At 42.1% G+C, this 26,709-nt stretch overlaps 1 protein-coding gene across 5 annotated transcripts in view; it reads right to left on the bottom strand.

Moving 5' to 3' along the window:
- The window catches only part of LOC121551068 (vesicle transport through interaction with t-SNAREs homolog 1A), a 199,396-nt gene that overhangs the window by 122,268 nt on the left and 50,419 nt on the right, over positions 1 to 26,709 (bottom strand). For 4 of the 5 annotated variants that reach the window (XM_041863702.1, XM_041863633.1, XM_041863908.1 and 1 more), the window contains one exon: positions 23,951 to 24,035. In XM_041863702.1, the coding sequence (XP_041719636.1) occupies positions 23,951 to 24,035 (85 nt within the window). Of the gene's footprint in view, positions 1 to 23,628; positions 23,795 to 23,950; positions 24,036 to 26,709 lie in introns of those variants that run through there. The other variant, XM_041863835.2, reaches the window with a different exon arrangement.

Consider the following 26,709-nt stretch of genomic DNA (forward strand, 5'->3'; position numbering starts at 1 on the left):
CAATGGGCTCTCATGAAGTGTTTGATTAGATTTTCGAACAAATTTGCATTGATGTCAGAGTGATTAAAGGGACAATAGAGTGCTGAGTATCAGGCAGTTAGCAAGTTTGGTAGGCTACTAATGACCATCAGCAGCATCAGAGCTTGGAGAAGCCTAATTACCGTGACTAAACCGTCATGTGGAATTTCACTGCCTTCATGATTCGTGACCGCCGGTGTGGCGGTAATACGGTCACTGCAACAGCCCTAGGCTTGTTGTGAAGTTTGGCTGTTGACACAGTGCCCTCTCTAACAACAGTGACAACCCTTACAGATGGATTCCACACATTGTTCCTCATTATCAGTATAATTTGGGTAATTCCAATTCAAAATGCCAGATCACACCTCACTACCAGCTCACTCTGCCAATCAGGACATGAGCACCTGCTAAATAATTAAATATCAATACAAATGCCATCAGTCTCCATTTGCTGTGTACACGGACACAGACAACACATGCTGCAAACACATTGACAGCCTTCCTTTAATATGGGTTGGTTCATTTCATGTCAAACGGTAATCCTCTCACTCACTGATGGATATGGGGTCTTCAATGAGGCCTTTACAACAGACACGTGCTCCATCCGTGTTTTTTATTGGGTTTGGCTTTATGAGGCACTTGTCTGACAAGGTCACAGCTAGATGAGATCACCTAAATGCATTGTTGGTTAAGGGCTGTAAGTAAGCATTTCACTGTAATGTCTACACCTGTTGTATTCGGCGCATGTGGCCAATAAAATTTGATTTGATTTGATCGTGCCACTCCTGCCATCTCAAGGTCCTGAGGGTATGGGCGTATGAGTGTGTGTGTGAGAGTGAGTTTCTGTCTGTCTGTGTTTGTGTGCTGTACCTGTCGAGCGCTGCCGTGCCGTGGGGAGAGGAGGGGAGAAGAGGACACTGATGTGATGCGTTGGCATGTGCCCTCGGGTGGTTTTGGTGTGGTTGTCATTTTGTTGTTTGTTTGGTTTCCTTCTCGATCCCCACATTATTAAAAAGACACCCAATATTAATAAATAACAGGCTCAAATGAGGGGATTGATGAGTAGTGATGGGGAATCAGGCTTTTCCCCATCTCTCAGCATTTGGACAAACGGTGAGATTTGATAGACAGTTCTCTCTGGGGAGTTTGAGCCAATCAGCAAGAGGATTGGGCGAGGAGAGAGGTGTGTGTCAAGGAGCTATTTCACAGTGTGTGTTCATAAATGTACCAAAAGCTTCTATTCTCATAGTACACTGTCCATGACTTGTGCATAGTGCTGTATATGAACCACCGCAAAGAATATCATCTTCTAATACAAATAAATGAAAAGAAAATGCAAAGTAAACTAGTGTGTAAAAACAAAATCAACCAGTTAATGTGAACAGCGCCAGTCAGACATTCTAAACCATTTAAAGAATTATGTGTGGGGTCAAATCTCCGACAGCTGTTCTAACAATGCATCAAAATACACATAGGAAACATGCATTCACTTAGAAAATTAACACTTATCTACATAATTGATGGAACCTGAAAAGGTCAATGAACCCTCATCTCAAACGTCCCAGCTCCCCCCCAGAAATTGTGTGGGACTTAAAAGAAGGAACACGAATAGTTTCTCCACAGTACCTAAAGCAAATCTGGATCAATATGATATACACCACAACTACAGGGACCTTTGTCAGAGGTTAGCCTCCTCTCTGCCTCTCTCTCTCTATCTATTCCGAACAGGCGGAGGAGGAAGAGAAGAAGGAAGAACAAGGGATGGAAAAAGAGGAAGAAGAGGTAGAGGAAGAAAAGAAGAACAATATATCGTTTTATTTTTCAGCGTTGCCGGTGTTGCTAATAGGTTTTGACAGAGCGCCGTCGGGCCAGAGGAAAGGAGGTTGGGGTTGAGTCGATAGCGGTGCGGTGCGCAGCGGCTAAGCTAGGCAAAACCCCTGGCACTTGCATAGGGGGCTGACCAGTGATCATTAGAAAGTCAATGAGTCCTCGAGCGCTCCGAGCTACGCTAGCTTTCCCAGGGGCCGGGCGCTAGCTAGCTAGTAGGGCCTAGCGTACACACAGATACACCACCTATGTATTTGATATATACTTCACAGATGCATGAAGACGCACCAATACACATGTGAAATAAAAACATGATATACAAGCACAGAACGCACATGTAAAGTAGTACTAACGCCGGAACAGTTTGTACGGTCTACATTCACACAAATCGACCGTAATAATCAACAACCGTCAATAAATGCTTCTCACGTATCCATAACGCATACAGGCATAAACTCGGACACACAAATTAAAGCACTCACTAAAATGTTAACACCACACATGGCATGGATATGTATAGACACACCCAACCACCCACCCGCAAACACACACGTGTTTCGTGTATTGATGGTTTGCCATAACAGCCAGTGGCATAGAGGACACTTCTTTAATGCCATGACTCTTCTACATCATTGAGCATGTCCCGTCTCCTGGTCTACGCAGCAGACAGAGGGTCCCCCGGGACGGCTGATCCCAGGTCAGTTTAAGGCCCGTAGCCTCGCCTGGACCCATGCATTTTTAACCGCCTCCAACTGATCCCGTCACACCTCCACTTGACATTAAGAAGAGTGCTTCTGTAGAGGTAAAACACAGCTTTAAAGACGAGAGAAGACATCAAATACTCCTTGTGCTAGGCCCTAATCAGTGCAGGGCTCATTCCAATCCACTCAAAAGCACATCAAAATACACTATAAAGTATATCAAAAACAATGCTTTTGATGATTCCAGCGTATTGTATCCTATACCGATCCATCAGGTTGTCTAATTAAGCAATAAGGCACGAGGGGGTGTGGTATATGGCCAATATTCTTATGCACGACGCAACGCGGAGTGCCTGGATACAGCCCTTAGCCGTGGTATATTGGCCATATATCAGAAACCCCCAAGGTGCCTTATTGCTATTATAAATTGGTTACCAATGTAATTAGAGCAGTAAAAATAAATGTTTTGTCATACCCGTGGAATCCGGTCTGATATACCACGGCTGTCAGCCAATCAGCATTCAGGGCTGGAACCAGCCAGTTTATAATGCCTGTTGGATGTGTGGTTGAAGATGAGCTTTAGAGATGTGGTGTGTGTGTGGAGGTTTTACTGCTTACTAACCCTGGGGCCAATATGGGTCTATCCCAGCATTCAGGTCTAATGGGCTGGTTAAGTGGCAGTGAGATACAGAGGAACGAAGATTCAGGGGAAAAGGAGATAAGGGACATGACATTTATTAAGAATGTCTGTGTGTGCGCGTGTTTATAACTTCAGAGCTAAAGCTACAGTGTGCACATTTAAGCATGTTTCATTCTAATTTGAGCTTAGTGAAAAGGTAGGAGAATTGTAAATGGGGTTGGGGTTAAAAGGTGATGGACTTTTGATGTAACTTACAATATGAAATATCTATGGTAGCACCATATCTGTTTAGTTGCGGTTTAAAGGGTGATTCCTGTAATCAGTGCCACTCTGTGGGGGTGTGTCTGTGAAAAGCTGAAGCTGTAGTCAATCAAATGTATTTTATAAAGCCCTTTTAATATCAGCAGTTAGGCATATGCTGTATGCCCTGCCGTTATGCTGTAAGTCCGGGCTATTCAACTACACTACCAGTCAAACGTTTGGACACCTACTTATTCAAGGGATTTTTCTTTATTTTTACACTTTTTTACATTGTAGAATAATAGTGAAGACATCAAAATGATGAAATAACACATATGGAATCATGTAACCAAAACAGTGTTAAATCAAAATATATTTTATATTTGAAATTCTTCAAATAGCCACCCTTCGCCTTGATGACAGCTTTGCACACTCTTGGCATTCTCTCAACCAGCTTCGTGAGATAGTCACCTGGAATGCATTTCAATTAACAGGTGTCCCTTCTTAAAAGTTAATTTGTGGAATTTCTTTCCTTCTTAATGTGTTTGAGCCAACAGAAGATCACCCTATTTGGTAAAAGACCAAGTCCATATTATGGCAAGAACAGCTCAAATAAGCAAAGAGAAACAACAGTCCATCATTACTTTAAGACATGAAGGTCAGTCAATACAGAACATTTCAACAACTTTGAAAGTTTCTTCAAGTGCAGTCGCAAAAACCATCAAGCGCTATGATGAAACTGGCTCTCATGAGGAACGCCACAGGAATGGAAGACCCAGAGTTACCTCTGCTGCAAAGGATAAGTTCATTAGAGTTACCAGCCTCAGAAATTACAGCCCAAAGAAATGCTTCACAGAGTTCAAGTAACAGACACATCTCAACATCAACTGTTCAGAGGAGACTGTGTGAATCAGGCCTTCATTTTTATTTTATTTTATTTATTTAACCTTTATTTAACTAGGCAAGTCAGTTAAGAACAAATTCTTATTTACAATGACGGCCTACACCGGCCAAACCCGGACGACGCTGGGCCCGGACGACCTATGGGACTCCCAATCACGGCCGGTTGTGATACAGCCTGGAATCGAACCAGGGGGTCTGTAGTGACGCCTCAAGCACTGAGATGCAGTGCCTTAGACCGCTGCGCCACTCGGGAGCCCATGGTCGAATTGCTGCAAAGAAACCACTACTAAAGGACACCAATAAGAAGAAGAGACTTGCTTGGGCCAAGAGACACGCGCAATGGACATTAGATCGGTGGAAATGTGTCCTTTGGTCTGGAGTCCAAATGTGAGACTTTTTGGTTCCAACCACCGTGTCTTTATGAGACGCGGTGTGGGTGAACGGATGATCTCTGCATGTGTATTTCCCACCGTAAAGCATGGAGGAGGAGGTGTTATGTTGTGGGGGTGCTTTGCTGGTGACACTGTCAGTGATTTATTTAGAGTTCAAGGCACACTTAACCAGCATGGCTACCAAGGGCATTCTGCAGTGATACGCCATCCCATCTGGTTTGGGCTTAGTGGGACTATCATTTGTTTTTCAACAGGACAATGACCCAACACAACTCCAGGCTATGAAAGGGCTATTTTACCAAGAAGGAGAGTGATGGAGTGCTGCATCAGATGACCTGGCCTCCACAATCCCCCGACCTCCACCCAATTGAGATGGTTTGGGTTGAGTCGGACCGCAGAGTGAAGGAAAAGCAGCCAACAAGTGCTCAGCATATGCGGGAACTCCTTCAAGACTGTTGGAAAAGCATTCCAGGTGAAGCTGGTTGAGAGAATGCCAAGAGTGTGCAAAGCTGTCATCATGGAAAAAGGTGGCAATTTGAAGAATTTCAAATATATTTTGATTTGTTTAACACTTTTTTGCTTACTACATGATTCCATATGTGTTATTTCATAGTCTTGATGTCTTCACTATTATTCTACAATGTAGAAAATAGTACAAATAAAGAAAAACCCTTGAATGAGTAGGTGTGTCCAAACTTTTGACTGGTACTATATGTTCTTACCGGGGATAGATTTCTAAAAAGTTAATTGCCGGGGGCAATTAAAACACACACATCATATAAAGCTATTAAATGTTGCTAAAAGTAATTAGGGTATTTTGTTATCCTCTGAAAACTAAGTATTCTCTCTATGATATTTACTGCCCACAGATATATGGAAAACATGGAACAGCAAGCTGTATGATTCTCTATTTTAGGAATTAAATGTTATACATTATTTAGGAAACTTTTGAATTTAATAAAAGTTATAAATAACACAAAGATGTGGCAATCAGGTAATTCCAAATTTCAATCTGAAGGAAGTATGCTTTGAATTCATTTCCCCAGTAGTTGGTTGTTGTTTTTTGGCACAATCCTTTCTAACGACTCCTTGTGAGTATCATAGAGGGAAACAGAAGGTACGTACATGTTCCTGAGTCTTAGCTTTCAGGAATGGGGTCATAATAGCTTATAGCCCAAACCGTTCAAATGCTAGAGACACATGTATATTATAGCCCCAATGATCAGGTCCAAACAAAATGTGTCAAATGTATTTACACTTCACAGCGATTCTTTGCACATTTAAGTGCACAAACTTTAAGTACTTCTGTCTCTATGCATTAGGCTAAGTCTCTAGGCAGTATTTGCTTTGATTTATATTAATCGTTCTTATAATTAACTTCAGTTTCAGGTTTATGAGGAAACTATGCTCCAACCGATTCTGTCTCCAAAAATGGACAAAAACACCCTAAACTAACCATAGGTCAGTGTCTATAGGCAACTTCATCCTACACCACTGGAAGTAGCCTGAGTTGTCCAAGAGATCAAACAGCTAGAGAAGGGTTTCAGCTTGGACACCAGGGTGTTGTCCAATGCCCCCTCCTGGGCTCTGGCTGTACTGCAGCACGGTGGGGACTGTCAGTGCAAAGACAAGGCTGGTCCCACAATATTGACAGCAAGCAACACAAATATACTGCGCGAGTGTTTGAACATCTTTTACAGTCTTTGACTTGACATACTGGATTTATTGCCTGTGTTGTGTGTGTTGGTAGTTTTGGGCCCTCTCTGGTCCTAAGGCTGTGTAATTGAGGCTCAGTCTACAGTGAGAAAGAGAGAGGGAGATGGAGAGAGGGGCGATAGCGAGTGGGGAGATAGAGAGATGGGAGAGAGAGAGAGAGGAGAGAGGGGAGAGAGAGAGAGGGAGATATAAAGAGAGGGAAAGGGACAGATACAGAGGGCTAGTGTGGGTGGAGCAGCCAGCGCCGAGGCTAACAGGGGATTCACGTTCACTAAGGCTCCACTGATGCGCCGCCAGCCCTTTGAAGGGATTATTAACACGTTTTGATTACTCTGGTCCAGTTGTCACATAAAGTATAACCTCCATCAGAGTCTGAAACGGACAGCCTTTCTCTTCTTGCTGTCGCAGCCCCCTCGCTCGCACCCCCGCACACCCCCTACGCCCCAGCCCGCCCGACTCAAAGCAAGCCACTAATTACGGTTTCAGACATCTTGGAGAATGGACTAATACACTATTAGGCTGATAGAGAAATTAGTCAGCCCCTCTGGTGGCCTCTGAATGAGAAAAAACACACGGTTACTTCCCCTATTAACCGAGCGGAGTGTCACTTCGACTTAAGTTTTAAAAACACGTACTTGCAAAGAACGCTTTCCAAAAGCTTTTCAGAGGATGGGCCACGTTTTGCTTTCACAAAGGGAGAGAAATAACTATGTTCTTTATATTGATTAAATATGAATGGGGAAACTCACAACCCGATATCAAGAGAGGTAGAATTGCGTTAGAGAGGATTAATTAGAACTAATGGAACCATTAGAGTTAAGGACCAATGGACCACAATGTTGACGTGGACAGAGGATTCTACTTTACAGAAAACGCTAATTGCAGAAATAGTCACTTTTAACTTTCCAGTCAAACATGGCACGTGAAAGAAGGAAGTGGTCTAGGCCTACACGTCATGCAAGTCACAGTACCTTTACAATCAGTGTATATCTCAAACTATTACAAAATGTTAGTCATACCATTCCATAACCTATGGGATGACTTTCACAACTTTCGAGAACATTTAGCAGAAATGTGTTCCCTCCATCTCTGCTATACACTAGGGTTAGCCTCACATTCCACATAAAGGTAATAGAGAGATACAGCGCATCCTGTTCATTTGGTAATTGTTGGTGGAACTCAGGCAACTGGTGTCACCACTGGTTCGGGCCCCGCCATGTCTTTAAACCCTGAGAAGCTGCGCTAGGCAATTGGGATCAATTAGGAGCTAGCATCGGCTCTAACAGCCACAGACACTTCCAACCTGTCAGTAGGAAGCAGAGGAGCTAGCCGTTTGTCTCTGTCCAGACAGGCCGCGGTGGGTAGGATCTATTAGCACATTAGCATTGGCAGCCTTTACAAGACCAGGCATAGTTAAGCCATAAAATAGTTGCTGCAAACGCTTGTTAGAGTTTTAGCATTATTTGGAATGATAAACAAAGACAGAAGATGAGTGAAACTATCAATCAGTTCAATCATTCAGTGACAGAAATGCAATTAGATGTCTTACAGCTATCTAATCGTATCAAACATAATATGTAACCTTATCAAGTGTGATAGCTCAGATAAATATCTTGCACGCACGGTCAGCTGGTTGTTTCCCTTCAACTCCAGTTGTGGCGGTGCAACATAGTAAAACAAGGCACCGGAATTAGCATCTCGCTAGCACGCAGCGCTTCTGACCTGTTGGAGACATATACTGCTTCCGCGGCTTCTCACCCTGTCTCTTTAAGACAAAATAAAAAAACATGCCAACAGACAGCCAAACACACGTTACCGCTGAAACAGACCTCACTCTCTCTTTTCAATGAATTAAACATACATCAAGAAAAGAAAGCAGAAACCGGCATCGACAGCGAATAAGTCAATCTGGTTACATACAGTGGGCTGAGAAAGTCCAGTGACCATTAACTATACTGAACAGAAATATACATGCAACATGTAAAGTGTGGTCCCATGTTTCATGAGCTGAAATAAAAGATCCCAGATATTTTCATACACACAAAAAGCTTATTTCTCTCAGATTTTGTGCACAAATTTGTTTACATCCCTGTTAGTGAGCATTTCTCCTTTGCCAAGATAACCAATCCACCTGAAAGGTGTGGCATATCAATAAGATGATTAAACAGCTTATTATAATGCCACTCTAAAATGTGCAGTTTTGTCACACAACAAAATGCCACAGATGTCTCAAGTTTTGAGGGAGCGTGCAATTGGCATGCTGACTGCAAGAATGTCCACCAGAGCGGTTGCCAGAGAATTGAATGTTAATTTCTCTACCATAAGCTGCCTCCAACATTCTTTTAAAGAATTTGGCAGTACGTCCAACCGGCCTCACAACCGCAGAACACGTGTAACCACGCCAGCCCAGGACCTCCACATACGGCTTCTTCACCTGCGAGATCGTCTGAGACCAGCCACCCGGACAGCTGCTGAAACTGAGGAGTATTTCTGCCAGTAATAAAGCACTTTTGTGGGGAAAAACTAATTCTGATTGGCTGGGCCTAGCTCCCCAGTGGGTATGCCCTCCCAGGCCCAACCATGTCTGCACCCCTGCCCAGTCATGTGAAATCCATAGATTAGGCCCTAATGAATGTATTTCAATTGACTGATTTTCTTATATGAACTGTAACTAAGTAAAATCATTGAAATTGTTTCGTTCATATTTTTGTTCAGTATAGATATCAGTGTGTGAAATGTATATACGACAACATGCTAAGTATTGAGTTAGAAGCTGTTTGTGAAACGTACACATGATCTGTGGACGGGGTAAAGTGTGGGACATCAAAGGGGTCCGGAGTGAGAGAAAGGTAAAAGTAGGCCATGGCCGTAGAGAGAGACAGAAGGGGGGGAGAGAGAGAGCTAGGGAGGGGGAGAGAGAGAGAGAGGATGAGTGACGTCATGGAGGTAGAAATGGAGAAGGGGGAGGAAGTGATAGAGAGACTGAAGTGAAGATGCCGAGAGATGACAGTGGATGGGGGATGGACGGATGAGGGGATGGATGGATGGAGGGAGGGAGGGAGGGAGGGAGGGAGGGGAAAGGTTAGGCCAGTCCCAGGCTGGGAGCGAGCTGAGCTCAGGTGTGAGTTCTGAGGAGGCACCTTCTGTTGGTCGCTCTGCAGCCCCGTGTGGACAGGAGACTAGGGCTCCAGGCAGACACAGCCTCGTTAGGCCAAAATAAATCCAGGTGGCCCATGACACATGGCCTGGCCACTCTACACCTACCTACAGTGCCTTGCAAAAGTATTCATCCCCCTTGGCGTTTTTCCAATTTTGTTGCATTACAACCTGTAATTTAAATGGATTTTTATTTGGATTTCATGTAATGGACATACACAAAATAGTTCAAATTGGTTAAGTGAAATGAAATTTTTGTAAAGAAAAAAATAAATAACGGAAAAGTGGTGCGTGCGTATGTATTCACCCCCTTTGCTATGAAGCCCCTATATAAAGATCTGGTGCAACCAATTACAAAGAGAAGTCACATAATTAGTTAAATAAAGTCCACCTGTGTGCAATCTAAGTGTCACATGATCTCAGTATATTTACACCTGTTCTGAAAGGCCCCAGAGTCTGCAACACCACTAAGCAAGGGGCACCACCAAGCAAGCGGCACCATGAAGACCAAGGAGCTCTCCAAACAGGTCAGGGACAAAGTTGTGGAGAAGTACAGATCAGGGTTGGGTTATAAAAAAATATCAGAAACGTTGAACATCCCACGGAGCACCAGTAAATCCATTATTAAAAAATGGAAAGAATATGGCACCACAACAAACCTGCCAAGAGAGGGCAGCCCACCAAAACTCACGGACCAGGCAAGGACGGCATTAATCAGAGAGGCAACAAAGAGACCAAAGATAACCCTGAAGGAGCTGCAAAGCTCCACAGCGGAAATTGGAGTATCTGTCCATAGGACAACTTTAAGCCGTACACTCCACAGAGTTGGGCTTTACGGAAGAGTGGCCAGAAAAAAGCCATTGCTTAAAGAAAAAAATAAGCAAACACGTTTGGTGTTCGCCAAAAGCCATGTCGGAGATCCCCCAAACATATGGAACAAGGTACTCTGGTCAGATGAGACTAAAATTGAGCTTTTTGGCCATCAAGGAAAATGCTATGTCTGGCGCAAACCCAACACCTCTCATCACCCAGAGAACACCATCCCCACAGTGAAGCATGGTGGTGGCAGCATCATGCTGTGGGGATGTTTTTCATTGGCAGGGACTGGGAAACTGGTCAGAATTGAAGGAATGATGGATGGCGCTAAATACAGGGAAATTCTTGAGGGAAATCTGTTTCAGTGTTCCAGAGATTTGAGACTGGGACGGAGGTTCACCTTTCAGCAGGACAATGACCCTAAACATACTGCTAAAGCAACACTCGAGTGGTTTAAGTGGAAACATTTAAATGTATTGGAATGGCCTAGTCAAAGCCCAGACCTCAATCCAAAAGATTGCTGTACACCAGCGGAAGCCATCCAACTTGAAGGAGCTGGAGCAGTTTTGCCTTGAAGAACGGGCAAAAATCCCAGTGGCTAGATGTGCCAAGCTTATAGAGACATACCCCAAGAGACTTGCAGCTGTAATTGCTGCAAAAGGTGGCTCTACAAAGTATTGACTTTTTGGGGGTGAATAATTATGCACGCTCAAGTAAAAAATGTTTTTGTCTTATTTCTTGTTTGTTTCACAATTTTATTTTATTTTGCATCTTCAAAGTGGTATGCATGTTGTGTAAATCAAATGATACGGACCCCCCAAAAATGCCAAGGGGGGTGAATACTTTCGCAAGCCACTGTAAGGGCATTTGCCAGGGAACGTTGCCCATTTGAGTGTTAACAAGGATGTTACATGGGATGCACATCTGCACTAAATTCTACCAAACCTGCAATGTATCACAGAACCTCTACAGTACATAAACCGCCATAGACTAATGAAGTTGCAGAAAGGCTTTGGGTACTTTGTGTATAACGCGGGTCAACAGACTTCCTACTGTGTGTGAAATGTGGATGCTAAGCAGATCTAAATATTGCACTGACTTGTAACAGGCCACCTTCCAACAGGTTGCACTGGCACCTTCTGATTTGGGTTTTATGCTGACATTTCAAATCAGTTTAAAACAAGCTGGCCATGGCAGATGGGAGAGGCAGAGGCTGCAGTGTTGCCATTTCCCGATGTGGATACATACACACATGGCCTCCCTACTGACCAAGTAAATTGAGCACTTGGGTCTCAGCAGATTTCTATGGTTCTGGCTAACATACAAAGGCAAAACAAGCACATTTAAAGTCTTAATATAAGCACGTTTATAGAAAAATTTCCTAAATGAGTGTCCTTACCTACTGAGGACCTGTGAACTCCAATTGAACTTCCATTGACAAAGTTTGAGGAAGCATGACAAAGTTTGAGGAAGTCAAATTGATACCATCAAAGTAAATTATGCAATTTCCTTACGATGCAACCAAGACTAACATGTTATTTTCTTCTTCTTCTAGAAAATGGGGTAGAAAATAACCTAGAATTCACATGGAATCACGACAATATCACCAGGAGACGCAACGACTGAAAAAAATACTGTGAAAAAAATGCTTAACGCGCTCAAATGTACTGTATATCACAGTTCAAGTTCCTATATCTAGGCATGTTCTATTGTTAAAGGTATGACGGTGATTTCATTGTTGTCACCGCCATTTCACAGTGTCACTGTGTAAATTACAAGTGAAGGCTTCCCCTGTAGAGGAGGATGAACCTGTCACCGAGACTGGGGAGCAGACATGCGTTTAAAACACCACCAGAACAACACACAGCATCTCCATATGTGTAAAATCATCATCATCATCTGTCCCTGTGTGTGTGTGTGTGTGCGTGCGTGCGTGCGTGTTAAGCAAAATAACTTACCACTGCATGAAAGAAGGGACCCTGGAATATAATTATTCTAAAGAAGACAAACACACACACACACACACACACCCCCCCTCCATATGTCTGAATTCAGAAACACTAACGATTACAGTATGCATTAAGTAAGCTGTTACAATTAGCGTTCCACCTTTCTTTCAGTCATTAGTCTATACATCAAGCTCAGTGCTTCTCCTATATTCATTTAGCAGCTTCCAAATCATTGCCGCCACTCACAAATAACATGATAAAGAAATATATAAAACATTTGTAGAATTTTCTTTGCGGGAGGTCAAAACTTAAATGACTAAAACCAGATATAAAGTATGTATAAAATATAATGTAGCTACATTTTGTTAAATAAGATCATCTTAGAGAACTAACTAACCACCAAAATAAAAAAACTAGACAGTCAGGGAGAATCTATGGGGCCTTGATTTTGTTATAATGTTTGAGTCACTGAGAAAACATAAGAACACAGCATAAGCCATGACAAAATGTGTAGAATTGCTGGAAATTTGCTTTAAAACTGAGAATGTTCTCTAAGCCCCATGGCAAAATGTGTAGAATTGCACGAGGTTAGCTTTAAAACTGCAATACTTTCTCTCAGCCCCATGACAAAATGTGTATAATTGCAGGAAATTAGCTTTAAAACTGAAAATCATCTCAGCCGCATGGCAAAATGTGTAGAATTGCACGAGGTTAGCTTTAAAACTGCAATTCTTTCTCTCAGCCCCATGACAAAATGTGTAGAATTGCAGGAAACTAGCTTTAAAACAGCAACATTTTGTCTCTGTGGCCAAGAGGAGGGCCTCTAAAATATTTTGTCGGAGACATCACCGTAAACCACGCACACTACCACGCCCTGAATGTCAATGACCAATTATTGAAAGATGCGTAATAAAGTTTCCACTAGAGGGTGAATATCCTATACAGGAAGTTTCAACTTGCAACCTTTGTTAGCTGTACTATTGAATCAACTGACCTTGTCAAAAGCTCCTGAGAGTCTTGTGGTTAAAAAACATAGCTTTTTCCAGACAAACATTTTCTTAATTAACTCATTCGTATTAGCGATATGAGTTCAATGCTATGATCCCCAAACAGAAAAAGAGTCAAATCTAGCCTCTGGGAAATAATTATGTCTGGGATGTCTGACTGAAAACACAAAGGTTAAGGGCTCTTTGTATTAAAATGAGTTCCATGAAAGCATAAAAAACCAGTCAACCCACAGTTCTACCAAGTGGAGCCTTTCAATAGTGTTTTCAAATTTAAATTAGGACAAAATTATATTCTGATATTGTTTGACGTGTTAATAAAATAAAAATGTTTGGTTGCTAGAGAACGAGAGCAAGAAATGCTACAACCTCGGTGTTAGAAAGTGAAGTAAAAGAAATCTGAACGCTGTATCACAACTGACATTTAAACAACCTTGCTCAACTGCCATCATACGGCACAACACATTTCTTAACGTTAGGCTATTTAAAACTGCTATTGTACAGTTTTTGGAAATTAGGGGTATTGGTTGGGATATTTCAGTCATTCTGACAATAGCGCACTTAAAGGAATACTGTGATGTAGGTAATTGGGGTCAATTCCATTTCAATTTCAGTAAATTCAGGATGTACACTGAAATTCCAATTCTCTTCAATTTTCACATTTTGAATTGGAATTTGGTTTACTTTCTGAATTGACTGGAATTGAAATGGAATTGACCCCAACCCTGACATAGAGCTACCAAGAGCTCTCCTAACAGGTGAAGGAGTTTGAATACAGTTCAGCAGTCCTACAGGGATTACGTTGTATAGTGGGACTGAGAAATGGGAGTTAATTCCTTCTCTGTGATTTCCTGACTTGACAAAAATGTATGACAGAACAAGTCTGATAACACACTGGAAAAATCTGCGAATTTAACTGAGGGCAAACAGCAAACACATACAAACACACTGATATTCTCAGAAGGCACGACAACAAAAACAAAACTGTGATAAATACATAACCAGTGCTTGTGAGTTGCCGCTTGTTTCTTTTCAGGAACTCTTTTCGGACCAAATCCTTTCACACTGTGTGTGTTCGTGTGGGCCCATTTGTCACCTGCTGCAGAGGGAGAACCACCCGGACTTACAGTACCTCATACGGTGGCTCAAGGGCGCGGCCTATCTGCCGTACAGCAGAATGCACACATAAAAATCTCCCTATGCAGAGCCAGCCATCCATCCATCCACTCACACAAGGCAGTTTCATTACTATGGGAGAGTCAAACTGTTTGTACTGCCAAGGTTATGTTCTTTAACGGGAGGAAGGAAAGAACAGACTGAAGTTCTGCAACTTAAAATTCATATCAGACGAGAGTGCCAACTGTGATTTACATAAAAAGGTAAAGTCATATTTGTATTGAGACCAATTAAGTTACTGTATTCTGTAGGACGATATTTTTCACACATCTGCGTCCCTCAAAAACTGTACTGTATGGCATGCACGCGCACATATGACATAGAACTGAGTATCCAAACAGGAACACCTTGGTTGATGTGTTTATCACAACTACAGCAGCTGACATTCTACTGTTCTTCACACAGTATATGAGCCAGAAACATATAGCCATAATGACAATATAATCCATTTCCAATACAAGAATTTGTCGCAACAAAAAACGAAACATCTCACTACTCATATCATATTGCGAGTCTAGTTTCCAGCACTCTGCTCGCATTTTACTATCCCCATCTCAACTAAACACACGGTTGTGGTGGCTGTGGCTGTGGTCAACCCCCCGTCCCCCGTCCCCCCCCACCTCCAATCCCCCCCCCCCCTATTCGTATACATACTCCCCCAGACAAAAGCCTTGCTGTCCCACTGACTGGCAGATGGGACGACCAGCTGACATCCCGGGCCGGGCCATTTCATGTTCCCTGGGCGCCCTAAATGCGCGGGCGCCCTGTCCGTGGGCACGGGGCTGCCGAGGAGGAAGCTCTTTTGAAGGGCCGAGGGGGGAAGCGTGGGGAGCCACTCTTCAGGGCGACCAGGGGAGCAAACAGAGGGGACAGACGGAGACGCCTAATAATGTGTTTTTGATGGTTAGCGTGTGTAAAGTATTTGTGTGTGTGTGTAGATAGAGAGGGGCTTATAACAGAATTTAGCCCTGGTCTCTGCTCTAACACCCAGCCACCAAGAATGGGGAATACATGACTACTTACTAGCCTTCACATGCAATAAACACACATCAAACCTGCTACACTAAAGTGAAGCGTTTTGGTTCCCCATCATAGAAGTAAGATGCTCTCCACTGACCAACATCAACTGGTGTATACATTGGCCCGTATCAATATGCTGATCGCACTGCATCTCTCTGTCCCTACCCCATCTCTTACTCCCCAAAACTCACACTACCCCCCTCCGTGCGTAATTATAAATATTTCTCTTTTCCACGGTTTTGACAGGCATCAATCTACTGTCTGTTATCAATGTGTCACTGTCATCACAGGACAAATATTTCTGATCCGGGTCCCGGGTGATGAGGTGGCACACTTCTCCCCCTCCGCCTCTCCTTTATTTCATTTCTCTCCTTCTCCCCCGTCTCTTTTTTAATATTTTAGTGCGTCAGATGTAGCAAGTCTTTAAAGCGCCCATGGGGGCCCTGAGTCCTCGCTTTTGTCTCCCATTTTTTCTGAAACAGTTTCTTTTAACGCTCATCCCAGTTGTTTTCTGAGCCCTCTCTCTTTCTCTCCCTTTCTCTCTCTCTCTCTCTGTGTCACTCCGAGGTCAGAGTGGCACTTTCTGCTGTGCGTACAGGGAGGTGTGTTCATAGTGGTTGTAACCTCAAAATAGCAGAAAATAAGCTGCTTTTTGGTTTGACATACGATTTCTACCATTTTAAAGGTGTTTTGCTGATACTTTGAGATAAGGCTTCGTTATAAATTATTATTACATGTTTATTATCTAACATGTTTACTAACAATTATTAATCGTAAGGTGTAATATGAGCACTTAGTTTCTTTTCTGCAAATATTTTGTGTTTGTTTAAGTGGCCTTATGTATCATGTATATCAATGTAATAATGAAAAATATTGCTGTATATGAAAGTTTTCATACTTTAATAAGTTGTAATATAACTATTCAAAAGTAACAGAAATGTGCATAGTTAATTTAAACATTGATGTATTAATGTTTACATCATTTAAGACATTTCAATCCAATGGATGATTTGTTGACCTTCCAATGGGCTTCATCCTTCATCTTGCCTTCTGTACTTAAAAAGGGGGAAATCTTTCTTATTGCAACGCTGCGACGAAGCAGAAAACACTCAGAGAGGTCTTTCCTTCCTTCCAGTCTGAGCTTTATAGGTTAATAATTACTTAAAGACTAGTTATGCTGATAGAAAGCCTGCTCTTTGTTGAAGCTAATCATTCTACTTAAGGTCTAATTACTGTAGATCCACCGCTTTCTCCTAACACCGTTGATCCCTGTTAGCTCTTAGCATCCACTGTGCAGACAAAATTGGCTGCTAACAAGATGCTATGCTAGCGATGCTAATGGAACTCTAACTGGAGCAGAAAGTCTACAGAAATCAGGAGTGAAGAGAATACTATCTATGGCAACTGGTCACTTTCATTTCTTACAAACATCTTACTAGCTTCATTCTGATATGGCCGCCATCAATGAGTCCACTTAACTTGAGCTAACATCGCAAGTCAGATTCTTGCGACAAACACCTGCGGACTCACAGACAGACAAGCAAACACGCAGATGAACCCCACACACACTCGAGTCTGTTGGTTGAGCTCTTGCATTGAGGGGTCTGTATGCAGGCTGGCCATTGTGTCGGGTTGGGGCCTTTGTCTGTGCAGGCTGAAACCAGCGATTGCACCTTAGCTACCACAGTTCAAGCGTAAACACTTTTTTGTGTGCCACAATATACACTGTTGCCAGTGGACCCCTAAATCCATGGAACAGCTGAGTCCTAGGGTGTCAAAGATAATGGCAATTTATTGCAATGTGAGGCTTTCTCATAGCCCCCCCCTATAGTTTTCCCCCCTCAAACCGATTAAAATTAAGCCGTAAACATGTGAGGATGGAATTAGCACATTTAGCGAGTCTCCTCTTCCCACATCGCATTTTCTCTCTGGAGTGGCTGATCCCGGCAGCCAAACGCGGGTGCAAATTTTAATGACTCGCGTCGTTTTTGAAGTCCACATGAAAAAAGCGGCGCTCGCCGTTTGTGGCGGCGCTAGATATGGCAAGGCTGCGGCCGACCGTGATTGGGGGGCACACGCCGCCAACTCGGACTCGGGCTCTTCGATAGGATCGGTGTCATTTACCTCTTCATGATAAGACGCCTCGCTGACAAGGCCCGATTAGGAGAGAAAAAAATCATTATTACGAGGCCTTTCATCCGCCGGGGGGTTTACCGATAAACAGCTCGCCCATGGTTAGATTTACTGAAAGCAAAATGTTAGGCTATATGTTAAGGTGTATATGTTGGAAATACAGTTTCGGGCTATATTTGTGTATATTTCTTACTTCCTTGAGACAAAAGACATACATTTCCCCCCGAAAATATATTTAATAAAAGGCCTCCTTTCTACATAACTGCAAACTCAAGCTGTGAAATATTTAAGTCCCAGCTCTCAGCGCCATGAATCAAACCATTATCAAATAACTTCCTATTCTTTTTGAAACACAACACAGCATTCAGATTTTTATCAGACTACAAAAAAAACTAAGTTATTTAATATGCTATACCTCGAGGAAATCCACTTTAGCAAACTGTCCTTATAAAAGACAAATGAATAAGAACATACTGAAATATTCAAATGACACTCTGCCACAGAGTGAATAAACTGAAGCAGAAGTGGAGAAAGAGCCAACAAGGGATCTACAATGGGTAGCCTATATCTAAACATGGACTGCACAATGTATTTGTAAATGATGTAAATACATTGCATTAATCAATTTATAAATTAACTGCTTCTTGGATAAACTTATATTTCTGTATTTGGATATGATACAAAATTGATTAAGAGGAAATATTTGGGTAAATACAACAACTACCCCATGTGAAGCACTTTCTTCATACAATGTTATGCAGCCTTAAGCTAGAGACAAAGACGACCACGTAAACAACAATTAATTATATTAAGTTATTCAAACTATTAGCAACATCATATTTTGTGACTAACAAGATTCTCTGATAAATAAAGTACATGATATACTTTTGTTCCTTATCAAGTAAAAAATGAAATCTATTTTGGCCAGTTACTAATATATTTATATTTCTTCCTTTTTCTTTGTTTTGCTTGCCCAAGAGCTGGATATGATATAATGATGCTAAATGACATTGACAGATATCGTTTGTTTTGTTCGATTTTGTCTTCAGTTACCTAATAGCACAAAACCAGTCAACATGGGCTATAAATGTGTTGACTCATGAGAAGAGAACAAGAAAAAATATTTATTAAAAGCCGGATCCTAAAAATAGTTCTGGGTATTGCTAAATATAGCTTGTTATGTCATTTGCTAAGTGTTTAGCCACAAGGATTTGAAGTGCAAGCATCACTTTGGTGGCTAAATACCAAAAGAATGATGAAGTCTGATCTTAAGACAGAGTGGGGAGAAATAAAGAGAGTGAAAATAGAAAGAGAGAAAGAAAGGACTAGGAAAGGGAGAGATGGAGTGCGAGCCGGGGACAAGCGTGTGCCATGTTACTGGGGCACTCCAGCACCCATGGACTCACAGCAAGGCTCAAAGCCATGCTCTGCTTCAAACGGTAGCCAAGGAGTTTATGTTTACAAAACATATTTATTTATTTTTTCCATCCGATCATTTATCTATTTATTTCTCTGTGTCCTGACGCTAGAGCCATGTTCGATGACGACGCTCTCTCCCTCCATCTCTTCCCCTCGCTTTTAATACCATTGCAGTTGGAAATCAAACCGCTCTAAAAACAAATTGATGTACTCTTTAATATAGTCGTCACATCATTGCAGGGTCCTCGCGCGTCTGCCTTGGTGACAACTGCAGGGCTGCTTAGCTTAGCCCACGATATCCGCCTACTGCATTGTTGGTCGCTTCAATGATTTATCACAAAAAAGAGAGAGAGTGGGACGGAGGGAGGGAGGGAGGGAAAGGGCTGTCGATTGAGTCATTGGCACCTTTGATTGACAAGGTCTAATCAGCTTATCTCAGTGCTAATAAAATTGATGGCCTGCAGTGCTGCTCTCTACCTGGCACAGCGTGAACTTTGGGCTGCCGAGGGGCCCCCAGGGGCCGGGCCCCGACCCGCTCTGCTTATCTAAACGGGGCTGAAATCAATCCCTAATGGTCTGTTTTCATTTTCCCACATCGATCGGGGGCCCGATCACCGGGGCCGTAAGCTGAGGAGCGATCTTGGCCTCATCGCTGGCCCCTTGAAAATGCAGAGATCTCTTTTCTCTTTTTTGAGCACGTTGTTGTTTGTTTCAGTTGCCTTGCTTGATTTAGACTGCTGAGCTTTAAAGGGGAAAAGGGGGTTGACATTGTGGTGGAGCCAAGATTAGAGCCCTCCGTTTATTCTCCGTTAAGTCCAAAAGGGGCTCCTTAACCCTATCAGTTTTATTTACAAATGTCAATAAAAAATAAGGTCTGCCAAAGCAAAAACCTGATAAAAATGAATTGATATGAATGCTGTAAGTACAGAAAGTGTTTGCTCAGTGGGAAATTAATATCCAACTAGTCAGTGACAACTGTGTGGAGTTTGTGACAGGAACTATGTGAGCTTATTACAGTATAATAGACACCATGTCCTCGGATTTCCAATAATCTTCTATGTAGAAGAACCCCTTACCTTCTAATGACTCTTGTGTTGTTTGTGAGCGTCAAAAAGCAAAATGTGTGTTCGTGAGAGTCTCAGCTTTACATAAATAGCTTTTAATAGTTTGTAGCTCAAACCATTTGGACTCTACAGACATTTCTGTAAAAAGACCCAGCCCCGGGCCCCTTCAAGATCCGCCCTTGTCTCACAAACACCGCTCTAGCTCAGCCTCTGGTAATAACACAGACAAACAGTTGGTATCTACGGATGTAGAAGAAATAGACGAATCAAATAGTACAACCCAGAAGTCTGTACCTCAAACACACTGTTTAAAAAGTGTTAGAAGTCCAAAACTCGCTGGCGTTACAGTGGATTGGGTTAAAGGGATAGTTTGAGATTTTGGCAATACATTTTTCTTCTTCTACATAAGCAGAGTCAGATGTACTGATTTTATGTCTCTGCTTGCAGTTTGAATGAAGTTGAAGGTCGTTTCTGGAGGGATCGCTAACTAGCGTTAGCGCAACCACTAGAAGAGAGTTCACTCTGGGTAAGTAGAAAAAAAAGGGCTTACATGTAAAATTACATTACTTCAAAAACAAAAGTGTTCCATCCAACAAATGTACACAGGTGCAGGGTATAAAGAATACACTCCCAGGAGCATCTAATGTTTAAACAGTGTAAAGGTATTTCTCAAATTCTTCTTTACCAGATTTTGCCAAATTAGGTAAATTATCAATTGAGTATGCACGTGTAGTGTATAGATATGTACTGTATATGTGTATGTCCTTCAAACGAAGCCAGTATATTGTCTTAATCGCCCCTCAGTAAACTAAACCAACTCTACCCACTACCTCGTCAACTGACTCTAATCAAGGGGAGAGAGCTCGTCAGTACATCTTAAAATGTTTAATCTGCCATGCCATCTCTCTCTAAACATGCCCAATCAGACCCCTCTCACAGCTTCACAAAGTCAAATCAGAATCTGACACCTCTTTGATTTGGAGTCAGTCTGGCCTCCTCCCATTGAGGGCTTGCAGACACCCCTGATGCAAACTACATGCCTACCTCCTGTACTTTAACAGGCTAGCCCTCGTGTCTGCATGTTCATACGCGCCTCTTAAGTCTGCCCCCTTCTCTCTTCAAGTTCTATACTTTATTTATGAGACAAACAGAGGCTGGTTCTTAAGGGTGCGTGTGGTAAATAGCCCGGCATGTCCACAGAGCCTTCTCAATATCCCTCAAAGGGCCTTCAGTGCTCTTGGCAAGCCTGCGCTTTGCTAAATACACTGGAGAGAGAGAAAGAGAAAAAACGGAGCTAAAATTCTATTCTGTGAAGATTCACCATCTCAAAAAACTGAGAGGACCTGTTCTTTAAAAAAAAATAAAAAATGTGTGGTCATTAAGTGGAATGTTATCGATGCCAAAGTAAAGGGGGCAAGCGGCAGTTGGAGCTCCATCTTTTTCTCTTCCTTTGCTCAGGATTGGTCAATTATAGTACCTATGGGGCATAATTATATATTGTGTGGATTTGGAAGGTAACTTTGAATGATTGTGAAATAGCTACACTAACTGTTTTTCAATAAGCGTACTTATTAGCGTACTTATTAGCCGCTTGAGTAGAGTTAAGGTTTCTGGTAACAAAGTATATTTACAACCAGAGTAAGTTGTTAATTGGAAAAACACACTGCACTAATTATTCTTCTTTAACCCTTTGTAGACAATACACCCCTACATTCAACATTTCAATGCGTATCTTATAACAATTTACATTTAGATTTGAGTCATTTAGCAGATGCTCTTATCCAGAGCGACTTACAGGAGCAACTCGGGTAAAGTGCCTTGCTCAAGGGCACAGACAGATTTTTCACTTAGTCGGCTCAGGATTCTAACCAGCGACCTTTTGGTTTCTGGCTCAACGCTCTTAACTGCTAGGCTACCTGCCGCCATCTTAAAATGTAGAAATGTTTATGCTTCAAAATGATTAATAAAATCCAGGTATACACGCTTGTCGACATAATAATAATTATAATTATAATGATTATAATGATTATTATTATTCTCTTTTAGTTTGAAAGCGAGATCACTGAATGAGGCATTTACTAAGCAAAACAGGAGAATTGAGTGCTTGCACGAAATGAAAACTACAATGAAAAACACAAAAAGACAAACCAAAATTATCCAGAATCGGATTTTCTCCACAGTATTTGATCATGTGTTGTGGTGGTGTGATTGTCCATTGATGTAAATATGCAGTACAGGGTGTGGAAGCAGGATTGGTTCACAACGCTACTGGATGCAGGATGCAGGAAAACTGGACAAAAAGGGGTCAGTCGGCCACTTCAATTTACAAACCACTTGGATGGATGACGCTAGTCAATGTTTGGGCTCTCAGTGCATATATTCCTTGTGTGTCTGGGTCCTCAACATATGGGAGTTCTAAGCTTGTTTGTTGTTAGTGGTCTGACAGTGTTCCCAACGTGCCTGTTCTGTTGCTACCTAGTTGAGTTCTCTGAGCGTTGGTCCTCCCTGACCGTTTGTTGTTTGAGGTTGTGCATCTGAGCGAATGGCCGGGGCCGACAGGAGGGCGGGGGGGGTCGCAGATTAAACACAAGGGGGAAAAGGCTCATACCCCACCAAACCCCAAACACACTGCTGGTGTGGACCTGAGCAGTAAGCAGTGTGTGTGGGACCAGGGGCATTGATAAACAGACAATGTTCTCAGTTAGCTGCACACACAGAGCAGATGAGACGGCCACTGGCAACGAGGGGTCAGAGGGTGCACGGCTAGCCTTTACTGTGGAAAGTACTGGGCCCAGGAGGTAGAGAACGCGGTTAGACCACAGCACATTTTTTAACACCAACCAACGGGCGCGCCGAAACATCAAAACGAGTCATTCGACTGAAAGATATGACTGAATGGAATCAAAATACCGGCTGCCGCAGAGTTCGACACGGTGAAAACAGGAATAATATAAGTCTCGGAGATCATCAGAGAATCATATGAAACAACATTTTTAAGCAGAGAATGCAGATTGTATTTATGAATTTGTGAGTTCTACTTACTGAACACATCAAAAGGCAGTGGTCTGCGCACCCCTTTTTCGACTTGAATTATTAAAAGCTGTCGATGTCGCACACACGCGCCACCCCTCCATTATAGTGTAAATTAACAAACTTTTCTAAACTACAGCGGAAGCCACAGAAAGCCAGTTAATACTTCAAGAATGAGCTTTGATATCTCTCTAAAGAATACACTGTGACTGAATAATGTGGTGACTGTCATAAAAAATATATCTGGTTTTAATCTATTTCAAATCCAAATGAGTCTCATTTTCCTATATATAAAAGATAAAAACAAACCTTGATAGTGAGGATAAAACATGATGGGCGATATATTTAGTGATGTTTATTGTGCTTTGTTTGGTTCTCCGAAGTAAGACGTAGTGGAGGAAACGCTGATGTTATTTATTTCAGTAGACCAGTCTTTTTGGAGCTATAAAAAAAAAGCACCTCTCACTCACAGACACACAGAGGCATGGGAGAAGAAGCGCGTGTGCTTTTCCGGGAGCCGAACAAGGAGCAGCGTAGCCCGCTCTGTCGCCCGTACACCTCTTTCTCCCTCGCTCGCCTTTGATGTGCTCCTGAAAATGTCACCAGTCGTCAAGTCGGCAGTTTTATATGTTTACTTTCTCTCCACCTCGCATAAGAGCGAGACAATTTGCTGTCGCTCAATCACACACCCCAACCCCCACCTCTAATTTCATAACACTCCCTTCCCATCCAAATAGAACGCATACCGGTTTCCACTGCTATCTGGTAGCCAGCTTCCAGCCTCCGAGATGACCTTTCCAGCTTCTCTGTGTTGTCCAACAGATGTGCTCTCTAAAACAAATGGGAGAAAAAACAGACAGAAAACAGAAAAATTATGATTGAGAGGGCTGGGAAGCGTTTCAGAGAAACATCTCAACACTGTCACCAAACACTGACCAACATTACGACCACAACAGCAATAGCACTGGCCAGCACCAATAAACATCATTAACAACCACGTGTAGCTGGTGAAATATTGGCAACATGCATGTTGAGCTTGGGTATATGGCATAGTTGTTACTGTTGAAATGTTTTCAAAATGGATAATAAAGTATCTATTCTTATTCAATATTAAAATGAGAAGCACCAGATGGTTCTTCTCTTTTTTAATTGAGATTTCCCCTCCTCGTCTCATTCATAGTCTTCTGCAACTCATTACTTGACATTTAGCGTGGAGGGCAAAGTTAAGGGAGGGAGGAAGAACTAATTGAGATGTAATAAATTATCATTTGCAGCTTTCAAGTAAAAAAAAATATATATATAAAATAAAAACTGTCAAGGCGATGGCTTTGGAATTAAGGAGAAAACCCTAATTAAAGTGGAAATCAAACGCATTTACTCTCCTAATGTATTTGGTTATGGAACATAAGACATGTATTGCTTTCTAGAATGTTCTACTGGTGTGGCACATGGCTGGTGAGACAGTATAATGCCTCAGAGGACACCATAGGACCATATTATGCCAAATCATTTGGAAGTGTATTACGTAAAAAGTGAGTAGTGAAACGTAACATTAGCCTATAATATAATTAGTGAATGAACATAAAAACACTAAAACAAATAGCAAAACACACACCAAAAAAATTAACACACCAGCATGTACCATGCAATCATATAAACAATGACCAGTGACATATTTACACCATAAACAAATGGACACTGATATACATTGAGAATAATGGAATCTAGGGAATATTACACGGCATACAGAATAGTTATACATGTGCAATCAGCATATGTACAGCAGACCTTTACCTGTGCTGACCAGTTAGTATTGGCCACTCACTATACTAGATGATCCTAGTATAGACTAACATAAATCCTTATAGCCATGAGTTACAGTGACAGAATACATCTCACGACTGCATATCAAGCCTTGCACACAGAGTGCATTGCATGTTGACTTATTCATAGGTATCAACAAATGACAAGGCTGCCCATTGAAAGGATCTAATGTACACTAGTTCTAAGGTACTTTGTGTTTCATTTTTTTTTTAAACAAGTGAGTAATTAGATCATTGTCTGTTCTGTGTATCTAGCTAGATACTAGTGGGAGTTGTTATAGGCTAATACATTTGGCATCAATAATATCTGTGAATGCCAACATCCATAGCAACCCGTTCTTTTTCTTAAAGAAATCTAAATGGTTGTTCTTCCATTCATTGCTGGCAATTCTTTCTAAGCCAAGACGAGGTCAGATCTTGTTGCATCGTGTGACCCAGAAATTAAAGGGATAGTTCACCCAAATTACATATTGGTTTCCTTAGCCTGTAAGCAGGTGAGAGTGAGATGGCAATCCATGCTTTGGTTTAGTTTCCCTGGCACTGTTTCCAAATGCTAACCTTTTAGCATTTGTGGCACAAATCCCATTCAAGTCAAAGGACCGATATTAGCATTTTTCTCGCATCATGTTAAAATAATATATAAGTGACTGTTGAGCTTCACAATCAATTTGAGACAATTTAAAAATCTGTGGGAATGATGCGTGAAAAATTCTAATGTCGGTCCCATGATTTGTGCCACAAATGCTAAAACGTTAGCATTTGAAAACAGTGCCAGGGAAACTAAACCAAAGCATGGCTTGCTGTCATACCTTGTCCATAGACTGTTTACAGCTTAAGGACACCAATATGTGATTTGGAAATTTGGGTGCACTATCCCTTTAATGTGATATTGCCACAATACCACATTCAATGTCATTGTATTATTAGATTATAAACGGTCCTTACAATCTCATGCATATCAAGTGATGAGGAAAAGTTACAGAGTCAAGGGTTGTAACATCTTGCATAATACCTTGAACTCAAGCATACATCTAGGCCTACATAAAGGTAATTTGCCTTGGGATTCTCCAGTCTTTCAGTAGTCAAGCCTTTACTGAACCTACATGTGACGTTTTAAACCCTTTCAACACCAGGTATGTTATGCAAGCCCAACAAGACTACCGTAGATGTACCATAGATCCACCACTTAGATGAATGGTAACTCTCTCTGCGAAAGGGGTTTACACCCGTTTTGAAAGGGAGGGAGGGGAGCACTGGAATCTCTAGTTGTAGTTAAGCTATCAAAATACAGACCAGCTAATGTCTCAAAGGACATAAAATAGAAAAAAATAAGATGACATCCCACTTTTCAAAGTTTGACAAATCAAAGGGAGGGGAAAAGATAAGAAAAACAGCCTCTGAACCTTTTTCTTTCCTACCCATCTTCTCCTCGCTGGTGGACAGATGTCATTTAAAATGACAGAAATACTTTTCAATAGTTAAAGGGAGGGAGGGGACGGAGGGTCGGGGGGGTGATGGTGGGAGAGAGTGAGGTGGTGACAAGGAGGGACGGAGGGAGAGAGTTGAAGGGTGGTGGGTGGCTGGGTGTGCAGTGTGACGGTGGTGTTGTGCAGTGTGATGGTGGTGGTGTGATGGTGGTGTGCCTGTGCACGCCGTGTGGGGAGAGAGAAGGAAGCCAGCTC

The sequence above is a fragment of the Coregonus clupeaformis genome, unplaced genomic scaffold (assembly GCF_020615455.1).
Source record: "Coregonus clupeaformis isolate EN_2021a unplaced genomic scaffold, ASM2061545v1 scaf0086, whole genome shotgun sequence".
NCBI lineage: Eukaryota > Metazoa > Chordata > Actinopteri > Salmoniformes > Salmonidae > Coregonus > Coregonus clupeaformis.